Genomic DNA, 19786 nt, shown 5'->3' with positions numbered 1-19786 from the left:
ATAGGAGGGGAACCCCTGATGAGGGGAACCCCTGGGTCATCAAGGTTAATGAATAGAAGGCACCTGCACACTGTCCACATTTACAACATTGTCATTTATTTACAACATGTACACATTGTCCAATGCAGCAAAATGTGGACAGTGTGCGGGGGGCTTTCTTGTCTCTACCGAGTATTCTACAACACAACACAGATCACAGGGTTACTGAACATCCTATCCTATCCTATCACTCACACACACGCTCACACTCACACAAGTGCCTTGTACCAAACCGAACACTGTGTACAATTGGAGTATGGTTACCACAATCAGGGGACACTCAGGGGGAAATAAGAACATCTTGTTTAAAACCTATGCTACTGTTTATGACTAGGGATTTAGATGATCACAAAATGTTGAAGTCTCATATTTCAGTCTGAAATGTAAGTCTAAGTGTAATTTTTAGGAAATGCGATATGTATAAAGAATGGAAAAAACATACAAGTCCCAGATCAGTTCAGACATCTGCTTAAAATACAAAAATTTAGATAGGAGACTATAAAGCAGGATAACATGGCATTGTACATTAAGCTGACGTCATTCATTGTTTTTTTATAAAACAAAGAGGGAGGAGATCATGAGCACATTGACAATGAGCATGCGCTAAAAGTTCGCACCGGGTTTATTCTCATTTGTCACCATGTGTGAAGCCGAGCGTCATCACAACAACTACCCAAACAAAAACACAAGAAGTCCTGATGAGGCAGGAGAGTATCGGACACGCCTGCTCACGCCCCGGCTTCGCATACTTGTGCCCTGAACAGTCACAGTGTAGACTGGTGGCCTGAGCGGCGACAGCACTGCTGACTTTATGACTTGCTGCTCCAGTGCTACACACGGTACTCAGAAAAGGCCACTGGCAGGGCAAAGAAAGCATTTCAACTGGGAGTGTGACTGAGCTGGACTGCACTGCACTGCAGAGGCTCCTAATGCCTGGGTTAGTGTACATGCCTGTCTGTCTGTCTGTCTGTCTGTCTGTCTGTCTGTCTGTCTGTCTGTCTGTCTGTCTGTCTGTCTGTCTGTCTGTCTGTCTGTCTGTCTGTCTGTCTGTCTGTCTGTCTGTCTGTTGTGACAACATGAAATGTAATTAAATGATATTCAATTGTATAAAATTGACAAAATTACTATCACGATATAAACGATATAGGAGAAAGGTCACGATATACACTTTTATATCAGGATAACGATGTATATCGTCATATTGCTCAGCCCTACTGCAGCCTTTGGGAGTCCAGGCGAAGTCTAATGGCAAACGTCAGCCAGAGCAAAAGTAGAATCAATCACCTTGGATGAGAATACATAATGGCATGCAAAGTTGAAATCTGCCATCTCTTTGTGAAACATTCTGTAACAATGGTTGGCAAAGTAAAATACAAACTGAGGTTGAAATATAATGGACACTTTATCAATAACATTTTCGGAGCATTCAAAGACCATTCCAGCAGAAAATTAAAACAAGGCTCCTGCATTGCAAGCCCTTGTGAACAGATATGTTAAAATTAGAGATGCACCGGATCCTGATTTTTAGGATCCTGCCGGATATCGGATCCACTGCTTAAGATCCTGCCGGATCCGGAACCGGATACCGGATCCTACGAAAGGGTTGAAACACATAGCCTACTCGCACTTGTGGGCCCTTTTTATTACGTTGACTCAAACTATTTTTTAGACTCATTGGCTTACTGCCACACTGCCTGCACTGGGCGCTTCCAAAGTTCTTTCACTCCATGCAGCAATTGGGGTTGTGAAAGACTGACTGAAAAACCTATTCTAGAGATGCCCAGGATCCTGATTTTTAGGTAACTGCCGGATACCGGATCCACTGCTTAAGATCCTGCCGGATCCGGATCCTGTGAAAAACTCTATTATCCTGCCGGATCCGGAACCGGCTCTTGGCTCCAGTGCATCTCTAGTTAAAATGGAATATCTTGGCCAGAAGGAGGTAGGATATATTTAGGGGGGGAAAACATGTGCGGACATGAACACCCCGCTTCAGTATGAGGGTGGGCTGATGCAGCAGCAAAAAAAGCTGGCATTGAGAATAGTTATGAAATAGCAACATTCACCAACAACAACAACTCTACTTACTGTTATAGTATTTGCATGTAACACATTTGAAATAATGTCGAACACATATAAGACATTTACATAATGTCAAATGACTCTGAATTTTGTATTTTGCTGAACATGTCAAATACAAAAGATTTATCAAATGTAATCACAATGAGATAAAAAAAACATGGCAAATTATACAACAAGACAGGAGGATAGCTTTAAGGCATTAACACCTCTAAAATGTTGTATGATATTATTCCCTCCCCTCTTCAACAAATAGAGATCATATTTGCCAATAATTTATATCTTAAAAGGCAAAGCAGAAGTTTTGGCCAGAGAAATAACAGTAGAACCATGTGGAGCATCTCAAATTTAAGGGTGCTGTCTGCACCCCAAAGATCCTACAATTTATGCCTCTTGCACGAAGAAAGAAAACCAGGGAATTTCCAAAAACAGGAGTTAAAAGGAACAAGTTAACAGGAAAGTGTTGTGTCGCTGTGATGCTTGCCAAAAGAAGTGTTACTCTGGATTGACCATAACACTTTAGCTCAGAGCAATTTCCTTTACTGTTGTTTTTAATGCAAAAAGAAATGGGTCTTTTTTTTCTTTCCCCAGTGAAGAAATGGGTTGCCTCACTATAATATGGAGTTTGCTGGGCTGTGATTGACAAAGAACAAAAAAAAAAAATCGGGAGTATGTATAGGGCATATGGCACAATTTCATACCAACCACCAAGCTTTCTATGGTGACAGTTGTATACATACATTTTCAGGTTAGCCAATCAGGAATTCTTGATGAAGAAAGAAAAATATTTTGGTTGTTATCCAAAACTCACTATGCTGTGCCAGAGACATTTCATACAGGAGGAAAGTGACTTTGGCTTTGTGCCACAAAATTGCCATGGACAAGAGTCTGGTCCGACAAACAAATTGTCTCTGCAAGCTAATGATAAATTTGTACTAACTGCATTAACATGGCAGCGCACACGCGCACACGCGCACACGCACACACGCACAACAGAAGAAAGTAAACATCTTTGCACGGCCATTTTAATGTTTGGGGATCACTCACAAATCCTTGCTGTCAAAAGAGAAGGAAAACATCTCCCGATCATTAAAGTAACATTAACTAGCCCCAGCGCAAGTGATGAAAACGATGTTGATCTAGTAAATGAATATTGTACTTGGAAACATCTTAACAAGCACACAAAGCCTAATTAAGACAGTTCGTCGGTAATGAGTTCCCAGGGATATCAGGTTTGCTCTCCACAAGGCATTCCAGCCAACTTTCATTTCTCATTTTCAGGGCAATTGATCATATCCTTACGATGTCACGCCACAATTACCTCTGAACCACTGAATCTTTTTCTGATTGGAAACAAAAAGAAAAGCCGTAAAACCAGCATGTTTTGGTGGAATGATTGTAATAAACGAGCAATAACAAGTCTTGGTTTGATAATTAAAATTGAGACGACCGTCTCTTTTGAGACAAGGCTCTGCTGATTAAAATATGAAAACTCAACTGAAAACAAATGTCTTTTGACACAGCTCAAGACACTACAGCTGATTCAAATGTGACATCACAGCACCCCCTGCTGGCTCTTTGCATTAACACACCCAGGAGGACTGACTGGTGACGAAAAGACAAAGGCTTCTTCAGTACTGTGATTGTGACTGCCTGAACTGGTTGTACGTACCTACGCACACGCAAAAGCCCACCCTCCTCATAATACTCCATGCAAAATGTTGAAAATAAATGTTGTAAAACGGTTATAAATTGAGAGTGCACACGCACATTCACACACACAAACACTGTCCTCATAACACTCTGTTGCAAAATGTTTGTAAACACCCACACACACACACACACACACACACACACACACACACACACACACACACACACACACACACACACACACACACACACACGCACGCACGCACGCACGCACGCACGCACGCACGCACACACCTCCATTGCAAAATTCCCCAATACTATGCAGAAAATGCCACAACTGGTATCTGTAGGTGAATATAAGTATGGGTAAAAAGTACAGGCAACTTGGGAAGTGTGTGAACCGCCTAGACTTTTTTCAGCTTAATCAGGGATTGTCGTGTGGGGGCGTTCAGAGATTTGGCGTGGAATGGCCCAAAAGACGAACAGAAGGAAGGAGAAAAGAAGATGGTAAATAAATAGTAGTAAACAAAATACACATCATACCGAGTGCTTCCTTGTTGGCCACAGCGAGGTGCAGCACTCCGAGCAGGAAGTTGATGACCTCGGGGAGGAAGCGCTGGGAGAGGGCGATGTACTCTACAGCCAAGCAGCAGAGCACCAGGCCACACGCCACGTCCTGCAGGGACCCCACTGGACACTATGCGCACAAAGACAACGCACACGTAGGATAAGTACAGGAAATACACTTCATAGATGGATTAAAAAATATAATAATAAGAATACATTTAGAGATATAGACATATGGGGGCAGTCACGGGTAAGCGGTTAGGGCGTCAGACTTGTAGCCCAAAGGTTGCCGATTCAACTCCAGAGACGCCAGGTTGCTGGGGGAAGTAATTAACCAGTGCTCCCCCCTATCCTCCTCCATGACTGAGGTACCCTGAGCATGGTACCATCCCACCACACTGCTCCCTTGGGGCGCCATTGGGGGCTACCGCCTTGCACGGGTGAGGCATAAAATGCAATTTTGTTGTGTGCAGTGAACACTTGTGTGCTGTGGAGTGCTGTGTCACAATGACAATGGGAGTTGTTGTTTCCCCCTTCACTTTCATATATAAAAGGTGCATAACATGGAAAAGATAGATAGACAGATAGATAGATAGACACATGTGCACATGATACAATTCTTGGTGGAATAACAGTAGAATAAAACGTCTTTATACAGTGCATTGAGCACAAACCCACATACTCTACTCCCCCCCATTGCATCCACCACCTTAGCAATGTATGTGACCCCTTCTCCAGAGGTCACGTACTTAACTTTTCCTACACTTACACTCCCCGGACTCGAGCCAACTTTCCATTCTCACGCTACGCACGCAGCGCGACACGACCAAAGCAACAGCGTAAATATCATCAGCTGCCTGCGCGCCACATAACATAAATGAGCGCCGTTGACCTTCTAGCACCTTCCTCATGGTTACCAACTCATTACACTGTTTTGATTGTGCACTTGTGCTGCGTGGAGGTGAGTGAGTGAGTGAGTGATCATTTTTTCCCCTCCTCTCCCCCTCTCTGTAGCCGGGAGTCGTGTTGCTTTGACAACCGCGTCTGTATTTGAGCACCGAAGCATGCAACCAGTTTGCACACACACACACACACACACACACACACACACACACACACACACACACACACACACACACACACACACACACACACAGACACACACACACACACACACTGTACTTTAACATGTTGGAGCGGGCCTGCCAAGCACTTACTGTGCCGCTGGAATCAGTGTTTGTGTCTGGCGGTGTGCCAGCCCACATAAACAAGCTTGGGGTTGGGGAAGACGGGTTTCCCTGACGCACAGTGCTTTCGCATTGGCCCTCCGATACACACATACACATGTAAACACACTCACACACACAAACACAAAGAGCCCCATTTGACACCGGCATCTGAATGTAGCACGTGCGTGCACGCACACACGCATTTAGTCCCAATTGACACCTGCATCTGTACGTGCGACAGGTGGGCAAAAAACCCCCACTGAAAACCACATAAGGGAAATGGAACAGTCATACACATAATAAAACATCAGGTAATGACACATCCATCAATCCTAAAAGCCACCTTGTACAGTACCATAGGACTTGTGTAGTCTGTGTCTATGTCTGCATGGGAAAGTAGGAAACGTAATTTCAATTCTTTGTATGACCAGTACATGTAAAGAAATTGACAATAAAACCAACTTGACTTGACTTGACGTGTTTGTGTTCAGTTCAGTTCAGTTATGGTTTATTTGAGTAGGGACAAATACACATCATGTAGGCTGTACAACAACCTAACAGATAGGCATCATAGCATTTGTAGCCATAGGCTAATTTCCAATGCCCGTCCCTCAAAGGGCTTTTAAAGTAAAATATAAAAAACTGTGTAGTGCTGCGTAGTGTTTGTGTGGCGCTATTTGTAAGTATTGCTAGTCTCACAGTATTAATACACCTGCCAAGTACAAACACTCACAAACAAAAATAGACAGTAACATTGACACACAAAGCCACACATACACACAGTGGCACACAGAGTCGGCCACAGAATAGAGTCTCACTCGCACACATATACGCACGCACACTACCTTGGTTAGGGCCTGGCTGATGCAGAGGAAGGCTGGTGTCGTGACCGGATGTCGAAAATCTGAAGTGGGGAACAGCAGAGCTGTGATCTTCAGATAGAGCACCTAAAAATGATGAGAAGAGAACGCCACAATAACCTTTGGTCAAAATCACTTAAAACCATAAGAAAATCTCAACGGCATTTGATCAAAACCCGCTCCACCACAGCAACCTCCGCCGCATTGCAAACCTCAACAACCGAAATCACAACACAGCTGCTCACTAACCGTGCCATGTTATTTTATTACTCTTACAATAACAAATGTTTAAATACAAAAAAGTGCTCCATCCTTTTCAGTTGCATAATGTCTGACCTGTCGGCAATAAAGAAATCAAAGTGCTTGTTGAAAGTCAAGTTACCGTGTCTAGTTCTGGGAAAGCAGCCCGCCCCGTGCCCTCCGTCGTTTCTTCAATACTATGCACACTGTCGCTAAGCAACGTCTGCATGATCTTGCAGGCCTCACCAGGAAAGAGCTGACAGAGGCCGTGGAGTTGCCTTAGAGACGGAGGGTTGGTGGTGGTAGAGGTTGGGAGAGGGAGAGACAGAGAGGGAGTGGGAGAGAGGGGGGGGGGGGGGTTAAATCAGGTTATAGAACAAAATAAGGTGACTGCGGCAATGAAGTCTAATTGTTTACAACCAAATGAATCTTTTGGACTAAGGTGATCTGGATGAATGCTAATTTCCATAGTCTCTAGTTTCCATAGACTAAGATTGCTGTTTAGGCAAAAATAGAGAAAAAGAGAATATCAACACATTATTACAGTTCCTACAAAAGGTACAGTCATTTTTAATGCTTTTTTTTGTAAATGTTTGTCATAAATGTATGCACTGGAGGAGCAGTTCATTTTAATTCCATAGTACAATCTCGACTCAGAAAACGTTGGAGCATTTTGCGACATGCAAAAGAAAAAAACAACAACAACTATGATCGTACAATCATACAAGCAATATATTTGTTGTAGAATAGTCCTCAGATTATACTGCATATCGCTTTTCATATCACACGGAAACTAGACTTTTTGTGTGTTAAATTCAAGTGCTTCAAATGCAACATGTTTTTTATATAAACTTGTATTGGTGGAATACTATAGAAATAAGTGCAAAATGTCCTTAACAATTCTGAGCTGGCACTGTACATGTCGTGAAACATTAATATAGCCTTCTACTAGGGATGCACCGATACCACTTTTTTGAAAACCGATACAAGTACGAGTACATTAATGTGTGTACTTGCCGATACAGAGTACCGATACCGATACCTTTTACCACCAAAATACAATGAAAATAAATGCATGGCCTTGTTTTTTTTCCACCTGTGATATTTTTATTGTCCATTTCCATGTAGATTTAAATGTTAGTAAATGTATGAGATGGCACTTTTTTCCATGCTGCTTTCAAGTCCACAGAACCGTGACAAGATTTTGCATTGTTTTGTGTAATAGCAGTATCGTTCCTGGTATCGACAAGTGCTTGACGAGTACGAGTATAATGAGCAGTATTGGGTGCCGATACCAGTATCGGTATCGGTGCATCCCTACCTTCTACTGCCATTCCATTCCCCTTTGCTATCTCCTACCATACTTACGGGATGAGGACGTTAACAGTGTTCAGCTCTGGTGGTTTACTGCAGGCCAACTCCCCCATGTACTCCAGCAGGAAACCAAACATTTTCTAGGAGAGCAATCACAGATACACCCGATTAACATAATTCAATTCTTTAATAAAATAAAGTGTCTTTACCATCTTCCAGGGTTCCCACACTTTTTTCATGAACAAATTCAAGCACTTTTCAAGCACCTTCAAGCACCAATTTTTCAGTTTTCCAGCACCTTTAAATAGGTCGCGGGAAGGGGGTGTGGGGGTCCTCCCCCAGAAATGTTTGTGTTTTAAGATGCAATTTCCTGCATTCGAATCAATTTTAGGGTGTCGAATGGCAAATACCATCTGACATCTTACTCCCTCAGATTTTTGATGTACCTTAACCATTTATTTCTATTATTTGGCTTTCTCAGTTTGACTTGACACAAATTTCAACCATTTTCAAGCACCTCACCAAAAATTCAAGCATTTCCACAACCTTGAAAACACTTAATTGAAATTCAAGCATTTTCAAGGAATTCAAGCACCAGTGGGAACCCTGATCTTCGTTACTGTACTGTACACATACCGGCGGTGATCATTGTATCATTGTCATTATTGTGAGCCGCACTGTGATTACCTGTAGCTTTAGCTTGTTGCCCACTCCTAAACTGGGGTGGTTGCACTTGAGCGTCCTGTCCAGTATGAGGCGCTGTTTCTCTGGGGAGTATCCCTGCAGCATGCTCTTCAGCTCCTCCACACTCTCTGGGGCTAACGTAGTTCATGTGAGAAAAAAAGAGAAGGACAGTAAGGGACCAAGATATGAAAGAATAGAAACATTGATCATCTTCACAAAAAAAAACGTTGTTAGCTCCAAATGTGTACTGGCAATACAACTGTGTAGTTCAGAGATAAATTGTCTTTGTAGAATTCTGAGGTAGGTAAAAATCAAAATGCTAAGCACACTACATGCTTCGCCTACAGCAGTAGCAGCAGACATTCTCAATTTCTGCAAAAAGACATTTTCAATTGCCATCTGTGTCCAAATTCTTCAGGTATTCATGTTGGTTTCATTGTCATACGTAGTACTACTGTGTGTCGTGACAATTGAAGTTATTCTAAGGGCCAAAACATACCAAGGCGGAACGGAACGGTCTCGGGACGAACGCTGTCTTTCTGCTTAGTTTCGGCCGGTGTGTTTTTCTCTGCCTCTCACACTGACAGCGTCGGCGTGCGCGGCCAGTCCTGTTCAAAAACCCCCCACAGCTAAAGCTAGCGTGCTACTTTGCCATTCATTTGAATGAGACACCGCCGGTCGCCGGCGTGAAAAATACGCTCGAGTTCTATTTTCCAAATGCAGCGCGACGTGGAGCCGGCTCCCGGTTGGTGTGTAAGGACAGATAAGTTTCAATGTATTTTCACTGATGCCAGTAAAAATCGCGGCCGTTCCGCGACGCTTTACCGCCCAGGTGTGTAAGACCCCTAACAGTGTGTCGGGTGGGTTTACCTTTGAAGGTGTAGGGCAGCTCTGCCTTCGCTGCCTCCTGCTGAGCCTTCCTCTCCTCCTCACTCAGCTGCTTTGGCGCGCTCTCCGTCTCCACCAATGCTTGCTCTTCATTATCCTCCTCCTCATCATTATCATCACCTTCCTCTTCCTCTTCTTCACTGCCTTGCTCCGAGTCTATGTCCGAGTGAGCATCTTCTTCATCATCCTCACTGTCGTCTTCCTCATCATCATCCTCATCATCATCTCCTTCTTCTTCTTCTTCACCCAGCTCTTCATCTTCTCCTTTCTCACCCTCTTCTTCCTCACCATCCCCCTTCTCCTCCTCCTCCTCATCCATATTCCACTTTCCATCCTATGAGACAAACACATAATACCATTGGCCGACTGGAGTGTGTGACCACTCTTCAAGGACTAATTCACTCGTGCTAATTCACACAGCTTGACATGGGACCCCTATCTGATGAAGTCTCTTTAAGGAAGAAAAGAAACATCTTGAAGCTTCGAAAAGAAGTTACCTACAACTAAGCTGGGGTGTATTTCTCGAAACCATAGTTGCTAACCACATTAGCTAATTAGTTGTTTGCAATGAATTTCCCATTGGCAACTACCAAAGTTGCTAACTGGCTAACAACTACGCTTTGGAGAAACGCACCCCTGTTTGGCCTAAGATGAATGAGAACCTTAATAAAGGAGAATCTCCAGAGCATTAGCCGAAGTATTTCTCTGTTATTTCAGATACCGGTATTTCCACAATGTTACTCAAATATCAGGTCTCGCTGTGAACACAAAATGTGCAATAACTACGTACAGTTGGAAATATCTTAGGACAGAATGAACATTGTCTTTCGCCATGTTACCTGATAAGCCAGCATCTTCCTATCCTCCTTGTCCAAAATGAATCCGTCATTGAGGTCATCAGCAGAAAAGTGGACAACCTTCTTCTTGGACTTCTCGGGCGCCTCTCCTTTCATCCGACTCAATCGGTCTGCCTACATGACCGCAGACAAAAAATGAAGATAAGTTCACAGTCTTTCAGGAATCAAATCGGTTGTGAATCTATCAAGACTGGGATACAAATGATAACATGATAAACAGTCTTGTCCACGTGTAAACACTACAAAAAGCAAAATGGTTTCCCAGTCCTGGAGAGTCATGTCATGCGTCATGTGTTCTTGGAAAACTGCTTTTACATCATGGTCCACTTTTCTTTTTTTTCTTTTAAAATATATTTTTATGGGTTTCTATGCCTTTATTTGACAGGACAGTTGAAGATGGTGACAGGAAGCGAATGGGGCAGAGAGACGGGGGAGGATCGGGAAATGACCCCGGCCGGACTCGGACCGGGGTCCCCGAGGGTGGGCATGCAAGCCCAAATGTGGGAGGCTTATCGCGCTGCGCCACAGCCCCCATGGTCCACTTTCTTACCTCCAGTTTCTGCAGCCTCTCTCTCTCCTCCCGAGCCAGCTCCTCCTCGCTCTTCAGCTTCTCCGAAGGCTGCGCCTTCATCTCAAAGCCCAGCTCACGCACCATCATGTCATATTCATCCAGCTGTTACACACACACACACACACACACACACACACACACACACACACACACACACACACACACACACACACACACACACACACACACACACACACACACACACACACACACACACACACACACACACACACACACACACACACACAATTAGGACAACTGCAGCAAGAAGATATAGACCAAAACGCACATCAAACAAGACAAAGGCCAAAAGATACAGACAGTAACAGACGTCAACAAGATCCATGTATTTTATGACTAATCTCACATATGCAAACCTCTCAAATGCCATCAGCAGTTGAGTCCATCAACTTTGGTATACCGGTATGAGTATCAACTGTGATCTATCATCTTAGTTTGCTCGAGCTTCACCTTGGGCTTCTCTGCCTCCTCCTTGCTGGCCCTTGAGCCTTTATGCGACAGCAGGCCCTGGATGGACTTCCAGTCCTCATCCAGCTTCTGGGTCAGGACCTGGGACTCTTCCTTCTGAGTCTGCCGCTCTCTCTGGAAAAAAACAGGGCCAAACAGTAAGCCAGGTGCTTACAACATGCTGAAGTTTACAGACGCAATGTTCAGTGTAATGGTATCTACTTGTGAAATAATGCATGTGATGCATTTTGATTTCTACAGGGATACAGACCACACCATTGAAATAATCCAAGACCTGCTATTTGTGAAAGTGAAAGTGAAAGTGAAAGCCCATTGGGAAACTCCAACTCCCATTGTCATTGTGACACAGCACTCCACAGCACACAAGTGAACACTGCACACTGCACACAACGAAATTGCATTTATGCCTCACCCGTGCAAGGGGGCAGCCCTCAGTGGCGCCCCCATGGGGAGCAGTGCGGTGGGACGGTACCATGCTCAGGGTACCTCAGTCATGGAGGAGGATGGGGGAGAGCACTGGTTGATTACTCCCCCCACCAACCTGGCGGGTCGGGAGTCGAACCGGCAACCTCTGGGATGCAAGTCTGACGCCCTAACCGCTCACCCATGACTGCCCATGACTATTTGGCAAGTCAAAATAAAAAATATTTTCCATTACACAACAACAAACGTTACAGTGAATTCCAGCAAATTCCTGCTTAATAGCATGCACATTGAAATTGCACATGCAAAATGGCAAGTGTATGGACAATCACCAATCAGACCTATCACCCTAAATACAGGCGCGCCGCAGGGATGTGTGTTGAGCCCTTTTTTGTACTCCCTCTTCACTCATGACTGTGATCCTAAGCACAGCACAAACACCATCATTAAATTTGCTGACGACACAACCGTGATTGGCCTGATCTCTGACAACAACGAGACGGCCTACAGAGAGGAGGTGGAGCAGCTGGCACACTGGAGCCAAGACAACAACCTGGACCTGAACTCCAAGAAAACGAAGGAGGTGATCCTGGACTTCAGGCGGTGTGGCCAGGGCAACCACTACCACCAACCCATCAACATCGGAGGGGAGCCAGTGGAGGTTGTACAGAGCTTCAGATTCCTGGGTGTGCACATCAGCGAGGACTTGTCATGGAGCGCCAACACCTCTGCAATGGCTAAAAAGGGATCCCAAAGGCTATATTTCCTTCGCACTCTAAAGAAGGCCCAGCTACCACGAGATCTGCTCACTAACTTCTACAGGTGTACAATTGAATCAGTAATTACATACAGCATCACATCTTGGTACACCAGCTGCACACACAACAACAAGAAGATGTTACAGCGCATCATTAAAACAGCAGAGAGAATCATTGGGTGCCAACTACCCACACTTGAGGAGATCCACCATACACGCTGCACAAACAGAGCATTAAACATCCTTAAAGATCACACACACCCTGGTCACAGGCTCTTCACCATGCTACCATCTGGCAGGCGCTTTAGGACTCTGCGTGCCCGCACTACGAGAATGAAGGACAGCTTTTATCCAACTGCCATTAGACTCTTGAACGCAATACGTCACCTGCCCCCCCTCAATACTTCAGGACTATCGATACTGTGACATGCACATGGATTTTTATGGATTTTTATATATTATTTATTTACTGTTTAATCTTTTATTTTGTGGGCATTTGTGGGTTGCTACTAAACACAATCTCGCTATATTTGTATAGTGACAATAAAAGTCTACTCTCTACTCTCTACTCTAATCAGGCCAAATTGCAGATGTCCTACAATCTAGCAACAATTTCCAAAGTTGAAAACTTAACGTAGCTTCCGACAAGAACAAACCTTCTCCTGTTTGGACTTGATGATGAGTTCCTCAATGAGTTCCTGTCGTGATTTGGCTCTCTGTGGTCCGTCCTCCTCTTTCTCTCCCGGGGCCTTCTTCCTCAGAAGACCACCGCCTCCTCCGAAATGCGACGCCGTCAACTCCGCTAGTGTGGAACCACAGAGAAGTGACAAGCGTTAGGAAAACAGAAAAATGGTTAATAAGCACAGAGTGACTATGGCCCAGGGAGGGCTGAGATGTGAATTCAGAAGCCCAAACCTGTTATGGTTCCAACAAGCTCACTGTATTGAAAAGGTGGGGTGAGCTCTCAGGAATGAAAATAATTTTTTTCAAGTTTTTTTCAAAAGCAACCAGTGGTTGATTGTGTACACTTACCAGACAAGAGCCCCTTCTCTTCTGAATCACTGTCACTCTCGACCAGGTCGTTAAACTTTTCCATCTCAGCCAGAGACTGGCCATAATGGGTCAGCTCCTCATCCTCATTTAGGTTATAGAGGTCCTTCTTATCCAAGGTCCGCTACAAGGATATTTAAGTAAGGACCAGATAAGATTTCATCTCACACAGCTAATTTTACGCATACAGTAAATAAGTCGTGCTTAATTCCATTAATTGTTTTGTCTACAAAGTAATGTAGTTCAGGAAATTGATGTGTAAATGAATTGTCATAAGAAATTAAGGTCAGACAAATAAGATATTGCATACCTGTCTTTCCATAGAAAATCTCTGCAGAATTTTTTCCTCCGGTGCCATCTTGGTGTCATATTCACCAAATCGTCTGTCAATAAACTTATTAGCCTTGTCTTTCTGTTTATACTCCTTCAATAGTGTATTTTTACGCTGAAAAGGAAAAAAAGAACGTGTAAATGAATGTGCTCATGAAGTCATGCAGGCGGATTCAATGTTGGTCAATTCTGTAAACAAGTATAAGTTGTCAAACTGCACAGTCAATGCACGTGCACTCTCCTTACTTTGTTGATCGCCTTGGATCTCGATACGCCAGGCAGTCCAACATCGTGCTTGGTCTTCCTTCCAAGGATGTCAAACTTTTTTCTATTGATTTTCACTTCGAATGGATTGTTCTTGATCTCCTTTGATGTCTTGAATTTGCGGACTTTATCCGCAATGTTCCTCTTTTGTGGTTTCCCCATGGTCAATCTAAAGGAATTGAAAGCACGTATTGAAGCTATCCACAAGGTAAGGGGATGGAGACTCCCAACTGAGATCGCTCCCGGACGTGCGGTCCCAGGTGTTTCTATCACTCCCGGACGTGCGGTCCCACCCGATTATATTTCACGTATTATCATATACTGCCACATACAAGCAATTTAGGGTTAGGGTTAGGGTTAGGGTTAGGTTTAGGGTTAAGGTTAGGGTTAGGGTTAGAAACAAAAAACTAACATCAACAACATAACTAGCTCCGTCATATGGCGGTGGTACCGATAGTCTGGCTAGTGGGAGCGAGATGAAATGGGAGCGTCCTGGGTTGGGAGCGTCAATCAGGGAATCATCCACAACCAGAGAGGACAACAACACAGTTGAACACTTGTAACATGTGATCTGAAGGACTGTCAAACAGTGTGGTCGTCATGGAATTGACACATATTTTGATGCAATACATCAAGTTTATGATGCATTTGGGGAAAGTATTGCAATACTTTTCTGAACCAAAGTGGAAACAGCTTTACTCAAAACACCGAAGTTAGCATTCACTCAGAGGGTGTATTTTATGTCGCAAACGCCTTTACTGTTAGGGAATGAAAGTCCGGATATATCTATGTCAACTTACCTGATTACTTATGTAATCAGAACGGAGAAATATTCAAACATTAGCTAGTTTGCAGTCCAAAAAGTCTACTGTATTTTCCTTTGCGTTACCCACGTTGTTTCCACAAGAGCTGGTGACGTCACGGTCGAAAGCAGAGGTGAAAGGGCAAGAGGTAGGCTTACAGAAATTCCTTTGTCGCCACCTAGCGGGGATCCTCCAACTGACCAGACACAAATAATTCTAACAAGATTTGCCAAGCAGCTCTCAGGATAGTATTGCTTTAATGTTTCTCAATGTTTTAAATCTGACCTATTCTTTTATATTCATACTTATACACCCAATTTAATGGGTAGACAATATAGTAAATTATGACATCTATAAGTGGTTAGAGTGTCATGGGTAAGCGGTTGTCAGACTTGTAGCCCAAAGGTTGCCAGTTCGACTCCTGACCGGCCAGGTTTGTAGTGGTGGGGAGTAATTAACCAGTGCTCTCCCCCATCCATGATTGCGGTACCCTGAACATGATACCATCCTGCCACACTGCTCCCTTGGGGCGCCATTGCGGTCTGCCCCCTTGCACGGGTGAGGCATTAATGCAATTTTGTTGTGTGCAGTATGCAATTGTGTGCTGTGGAGTGCTGTGTCACAATGACAATTAGAGTTGAAGTTTCCCAGGTGAGCTTTCTTGTCAAAATACAAATGATAGTGTTGTCAATGTAGGACCTCATCTTGGCCCTCTCGAAGACACAGTCAATTCTACAAATAGGCTATTTGTCTAATAAAGCAATTAATCAGAACTCATCTACTCCTGGGTATATCTAAGGAATCACCATGGGCCGACAGCACATATGGATGGAATATACTTATGCTCGATTGAGATAAGTAATATTTCCCATTCCTGATAAACATACCACTCGGTGCACATTTTCCAAAAGTGGGATTGTAAGGAGGAAGTTTTATTCATGGATTCACAAATAAAACAGTTCCATGAAAATGCAGATGTAATCTCATAATTGTACTACACAGAAATAAAACCAGGGCACAAAATGCTGAACATAGCTGCGTCTGTACAGCAACATAATCTAAATACTAAAAACAAAACAAACAAACAAAACTACTATGCCAGTGTTGTTATGCAAAATAGCATTTGAGCACATTATGAACAGGGATACAGATTGAATGTACAGAGGGGAAAAAAACAATGCAAGTGTAAGCGTTAAATGCCATGCAGTTCTGTAAGAAAGACCTCTGTCAATTTGCACAGATACATACTGATTCATCAGTGGTCTACTATCCAAGCTGTGTTAGTGTGATAATAATTGGTCCAGTCTCGTATATGTCAGCCTCCAGTTCAAATACATTAGCTTGATCAAAGTACCCTAACTCAGTTTGGGACGCCACCTGCTCCTACATTGTGAGTGGAGAGCACCAGGGCTGTGACAGGAGACAGCTAGTGGTTTTGTCATAGACATTAAATCATGTGAGTTAAGTTTGGCTCAGATGCTTCTTGCTTTTCTTATCTTGTAAAAGCACACAGAAGCTCAGGTTGGCTTATTTTTAGTTTCACAGGCTTGGTTCTGGTTATTGTTTTTTACTTAACCCGTAGATCTGGCAGATTCTCAAGTCATTTGTTTCCTTAGAACAGAACACCAGAGGAAAAGATCACAATTACTGTACGTGGACCTTTGCTTACTGTTTCTTTCAATTTGAGGAAAAACTCACATTCACAGAATAACTGACCGAAACGATGGTCTGCAACTCTCTTCCTACGGGTCAAAACATAGTACTCATTGGGGGAAATTACAATTCATTGGTCTTTCCCCCCTCACTCGTCTTTGTGAGTTGGTTCCACATGGTGAAACATTCTTTTGGTTCTGTTCAAATCTGGTGTCCCAAGAACATCACAGTCCCTGGTAAGTTGAGTGACTGATTGACATGGGTTATGGTGACATTGGCCCAATGGATTTGATCAGGTGGTAGTGGTACCAGAAGAAAATTCTCAAATTATAACAAAGAATAAAATAAAGAACAAATAGCTCTCAGCTTTCTACAGTTTATCAATTACAAGCTGCATCAAGTTTCAATAATCAAAATAGATGTAAATAAAACATTTCTACTTAATCAATTACTTCAGATTAGTGAAATAGAGTGAAAACTGCATTTTCATTGTTTTTTCCCTTGGGTGTTGCAGGTATGCATGCATACTGCTCATGACTTCTACCTTTTACTTTTTTCCTTCATATTTTCACTTTCTTGAGAATTTTCTTCTTCATTTTATTTCTGTAATTTACAAGTCAATAGGTAAAGAAGCATGGACCCCAGTACACAGACAATGTATATGGCCAACACTTAATATTGACTGAATTGTATGTAATATATATATAATTTAGCACCGTGCAGTTTGTATTTTATTAAAAGGGTTATTTTATAACATGTCTGACATGATTTCACAGGTCATTTTCTGCATTCATTTTTTTTTCCAAAGACACTTGGAGTACAATTTCATACAATCCCAATACATTCTACTGATGATTACCGGTAATTGGGTTTATCCATGTTTTCTAAAAAATACTGTAGAATTAAAATGGCTCACTTTACAAGTGGGCCGAAGAACAAACATGCAAAAGAAGCCACAGAAATCATAGTGGACCAGACTGGATGCCTTCACCCATTACTCAAAGAAAACCAAAGCAATTCTTCACACTTTCTCTCTCCCAATTCCTCGCTCGTTCTCTCTCTCTCTCTCTCAAATCAAAAACAAAAAACCCTAAATTGGCACACACTGTACTGTAGGTCAACATAAAATAAGCTCATAACGTATATATATAAAAAAGGAGTGGACTACTAAAAACTGAAGTAAGATGAGGCCTTCTCATTTTTCCCCCACCTGCAAAGAAAAATAATAAGAGACATCTGTCTAGGTTTCCGTCTTCTTTTTGTTTTTCTTCAGGAAAGATGGTGTCCGGAACTTCTTCTTTTTCTTGGAGGGAGATTTGCCTGGCGACTCGTCGCTGCCTTGGTCTTGGTCTTGGTCTTGCTCTCCGGCGTCGTCAGGGCAACCTGGCTCCTCCCCCTCAGCTTGTTGAGTGAGGTCGGTGTGGGCGGGGCCAGAGTCTTCTTCAGCAGGAAGTGCGGGGGCTTCAGAGGGGTCGTCCGGGGTCAGGTCAGGGAGGGTCTGTCTCAGTGTGGCCGCGTCACTCTCATCCTTGAAGGTCGGTTCTCGCTGAGACTCTGAGGAGGGGTGGCGGCAGCGAGGGGAAGACATGTTAGACAAACCTGTGTATGCTGGCGTGTGGGGTGTGGCGCCTAGATTAAAGGACATTCTGCTGAGGACTTGCACAATAACTCATCAATAGCAAGCTACTTTACTACAGTAAACAAACCATAAGCATATAAGCAATGCAGAAGTAATTGAGTTATTGAACTTGGACAATAGCGGACTTCGCTGATGTGTAACATTGGGCTGAAAAATTAGATGAGCCAATATTTTCATACGAATCTGAGATACCTTCATGGATGAAAAATTTTGACTAATCGAAAAAACCTTGAATTTGACTAAACAGACCAAGCAGTATGCTTCAAAATCAATATATATGTACAGTTGCACTGAGATGGTCTGTGGCTATGGCTGCTAGGGAGTAGCCAATAGATACATGTAAGTTTGGTAACAGTAGTAGAGAAGAGATTGTACAAGACCATAACCACCATAAATGGTTTGACTTCAATGCTTAATTTGACCATTTTAAAGGATAAAACGCCTATATCATAACTGTATGCTCACAGACTATTTTGGAACACTGATCAAAATTAAAATGATTACAACTGGCACTCATGAGTTTTAGCTATTTACCCAGATTAAATGTGTGGCTATTTTTTGGGAAAAGTGTGATATGGCTGAACAGGTAGACTGGTTTCTCATTTCTTTTATTATAATTATCTTTCTAGACACTGGAACGCATAGAAGTTAGAACACTCATTAAAAACGGCATATAAAACCTGACACTTGAATTGCTAATGCTTACGTTGGGCGCTTCAATAGTATTAAATGTTAATTGTGTCTTGTCATCAGTACTGTGCTTTTGCATGTTATGCAATGCTCAAAGCTTCACAAGCTGTAAAGGCAAACACAAACACACTTCTACTGTACAGTTACTACATGGTACAGATAGTACCTCAGGAAAACCTTGTCTGGGAAAGAAATATAAAATTGTCCACATACATTACCTGGGTCACAGGCCACTAACATACTTTTCACCTACTAAAACGCAACCTACTTTAGACAATATACTAAGGCAGTGTACTTCAAAACCACAGGATGTAACTAGGGAGAAAAGGGTGATGTAAAATCTATAGGTTGATAAGAGACATGTTGCTGTGTCCGCCTTTAAGCACTCTTGTCAGTTCAGGCTTTTTCAACTCGTTGAATCCCTTTCTGTGTAATATGAGACAAAGAGAAACTGTCCTCATAGTGGTGATAGACTCCATATTTTTGGGAATTTCAAGTATTTATAAATGGAAATATGCCTAGACAAACTGACCCATTTAAGATGGACTTGAACTACAGGATTTTTTACCTCATGGCTGAAGTATAACTTTATAGGTTCTGCATTGGTGACATTTACAACACAAACATCAGATACAGAACAACCGATGGGGGTTTCTTTGATCTTAAAACAGTGTGTGATTGCTAAAAATGTGTTGGTAGAAAACATT

The 19786-nt window shown here is 42.9% G+C and overlaps 2 protein-coding genes across 7 annotated transcripts in view; both read right to left on the bottom strand.

Annotated features, from left to right (window-relative positions):
• nop14 (NOP14 nucleolar protein homolog (yeast)) overlaps positions 1–15978 on the bottom strand; it is a 30712-nt gene extending 14734 nt beyond the window's left edge. Inside the window, exons 1-14 of the mRNA XM_063210663.1 lie at positions 15095–15978; positions 14277–14463; positions 14011–14145; positions 13683–13824; positions 13307–13452; positions 11453–11584; positions 10961–11083; positions 10393–10524; positions 9536–9887; positions 8669–8799; positions 8036–8121; positions 6810–6945; positions 6413–6514; positions 4315–4468 (exon numbers count right to left, since the gene is read on the bottom strand). Of these exons, the coding sequence (XP_063066733.1) occupies positions 4315–4468; positions 6413–6514; positions 6810–6945; positions 8036–8121; positions 8669–8799; positions 9536–9887; positions 10393–10524; positions 10961–11083; positions 11453–11584; positions 13307–13452; positions 13683–13824; positions 14011–14145; positions 14277–14456 (1951 nt within the window). The 5' untranslated portion in view covers positions 14457–14463; positions 15095–15978. The remainder of the gene's footprint in view (positions 1–4314; positions 4469–6412; positions 6515–6809; positions 6946–8035; positions 8122–8668; positions 8800–9535; positions 9888–10392; positions 10525–10960; positions 11084–11452; positions 11585–13306; positions 13453–13682; positions 13825–14010; positions 14146–14276; positions 14464–15094) is intronic.
• A 30-nt stretch (positions 15979–16008) lies between these two features.
• add1 (adducin 1 (alpha)) overlaps positions 16009–19786 on the bottom strand; it is a 41481-nt gene continuing 37703 nt past the window's right edge. For 5 of the 6 annotated variants that reach the window (XM_063210656.1, XM_063210657.1, XM_063210658.1 and 2 more), the window contains one exon: positions 16009–18304. In XM_063210656.1, the coding sequence (XP_063066726.1) occupies positions 17991–18304 (314 nt within the window). In that variant the 3' untranslated portion in view covers positions 16009–17990. The remainder of the gene's footprint in view (positions 18305–19786) is intronic. The other variant, XM_063210660.1, reaches the window with a different exon arrangement.

The sequence above is a fragment of the Engraulis encrasicolus genome, chromosome 11 (assembly GCF_034702125.1).
Source record: "Engraulis encrasicolus isolate BLACKSEA-1 chromosome 11, IST_EnEncr_1.0, whole genome shotgun sequence".
Lineage (NCBI taxonomy): Eukaryota > Metazoa > Chordata > Actinopteri > Clupeiformes > Engraulidae > Engraulis > Engraulis encrasicolus.
The sequence above is the reverse complement of the archived record's forward strand: the minus strand, read 5'-3'. Positions and strand labels throughout refer to the sequence as shown.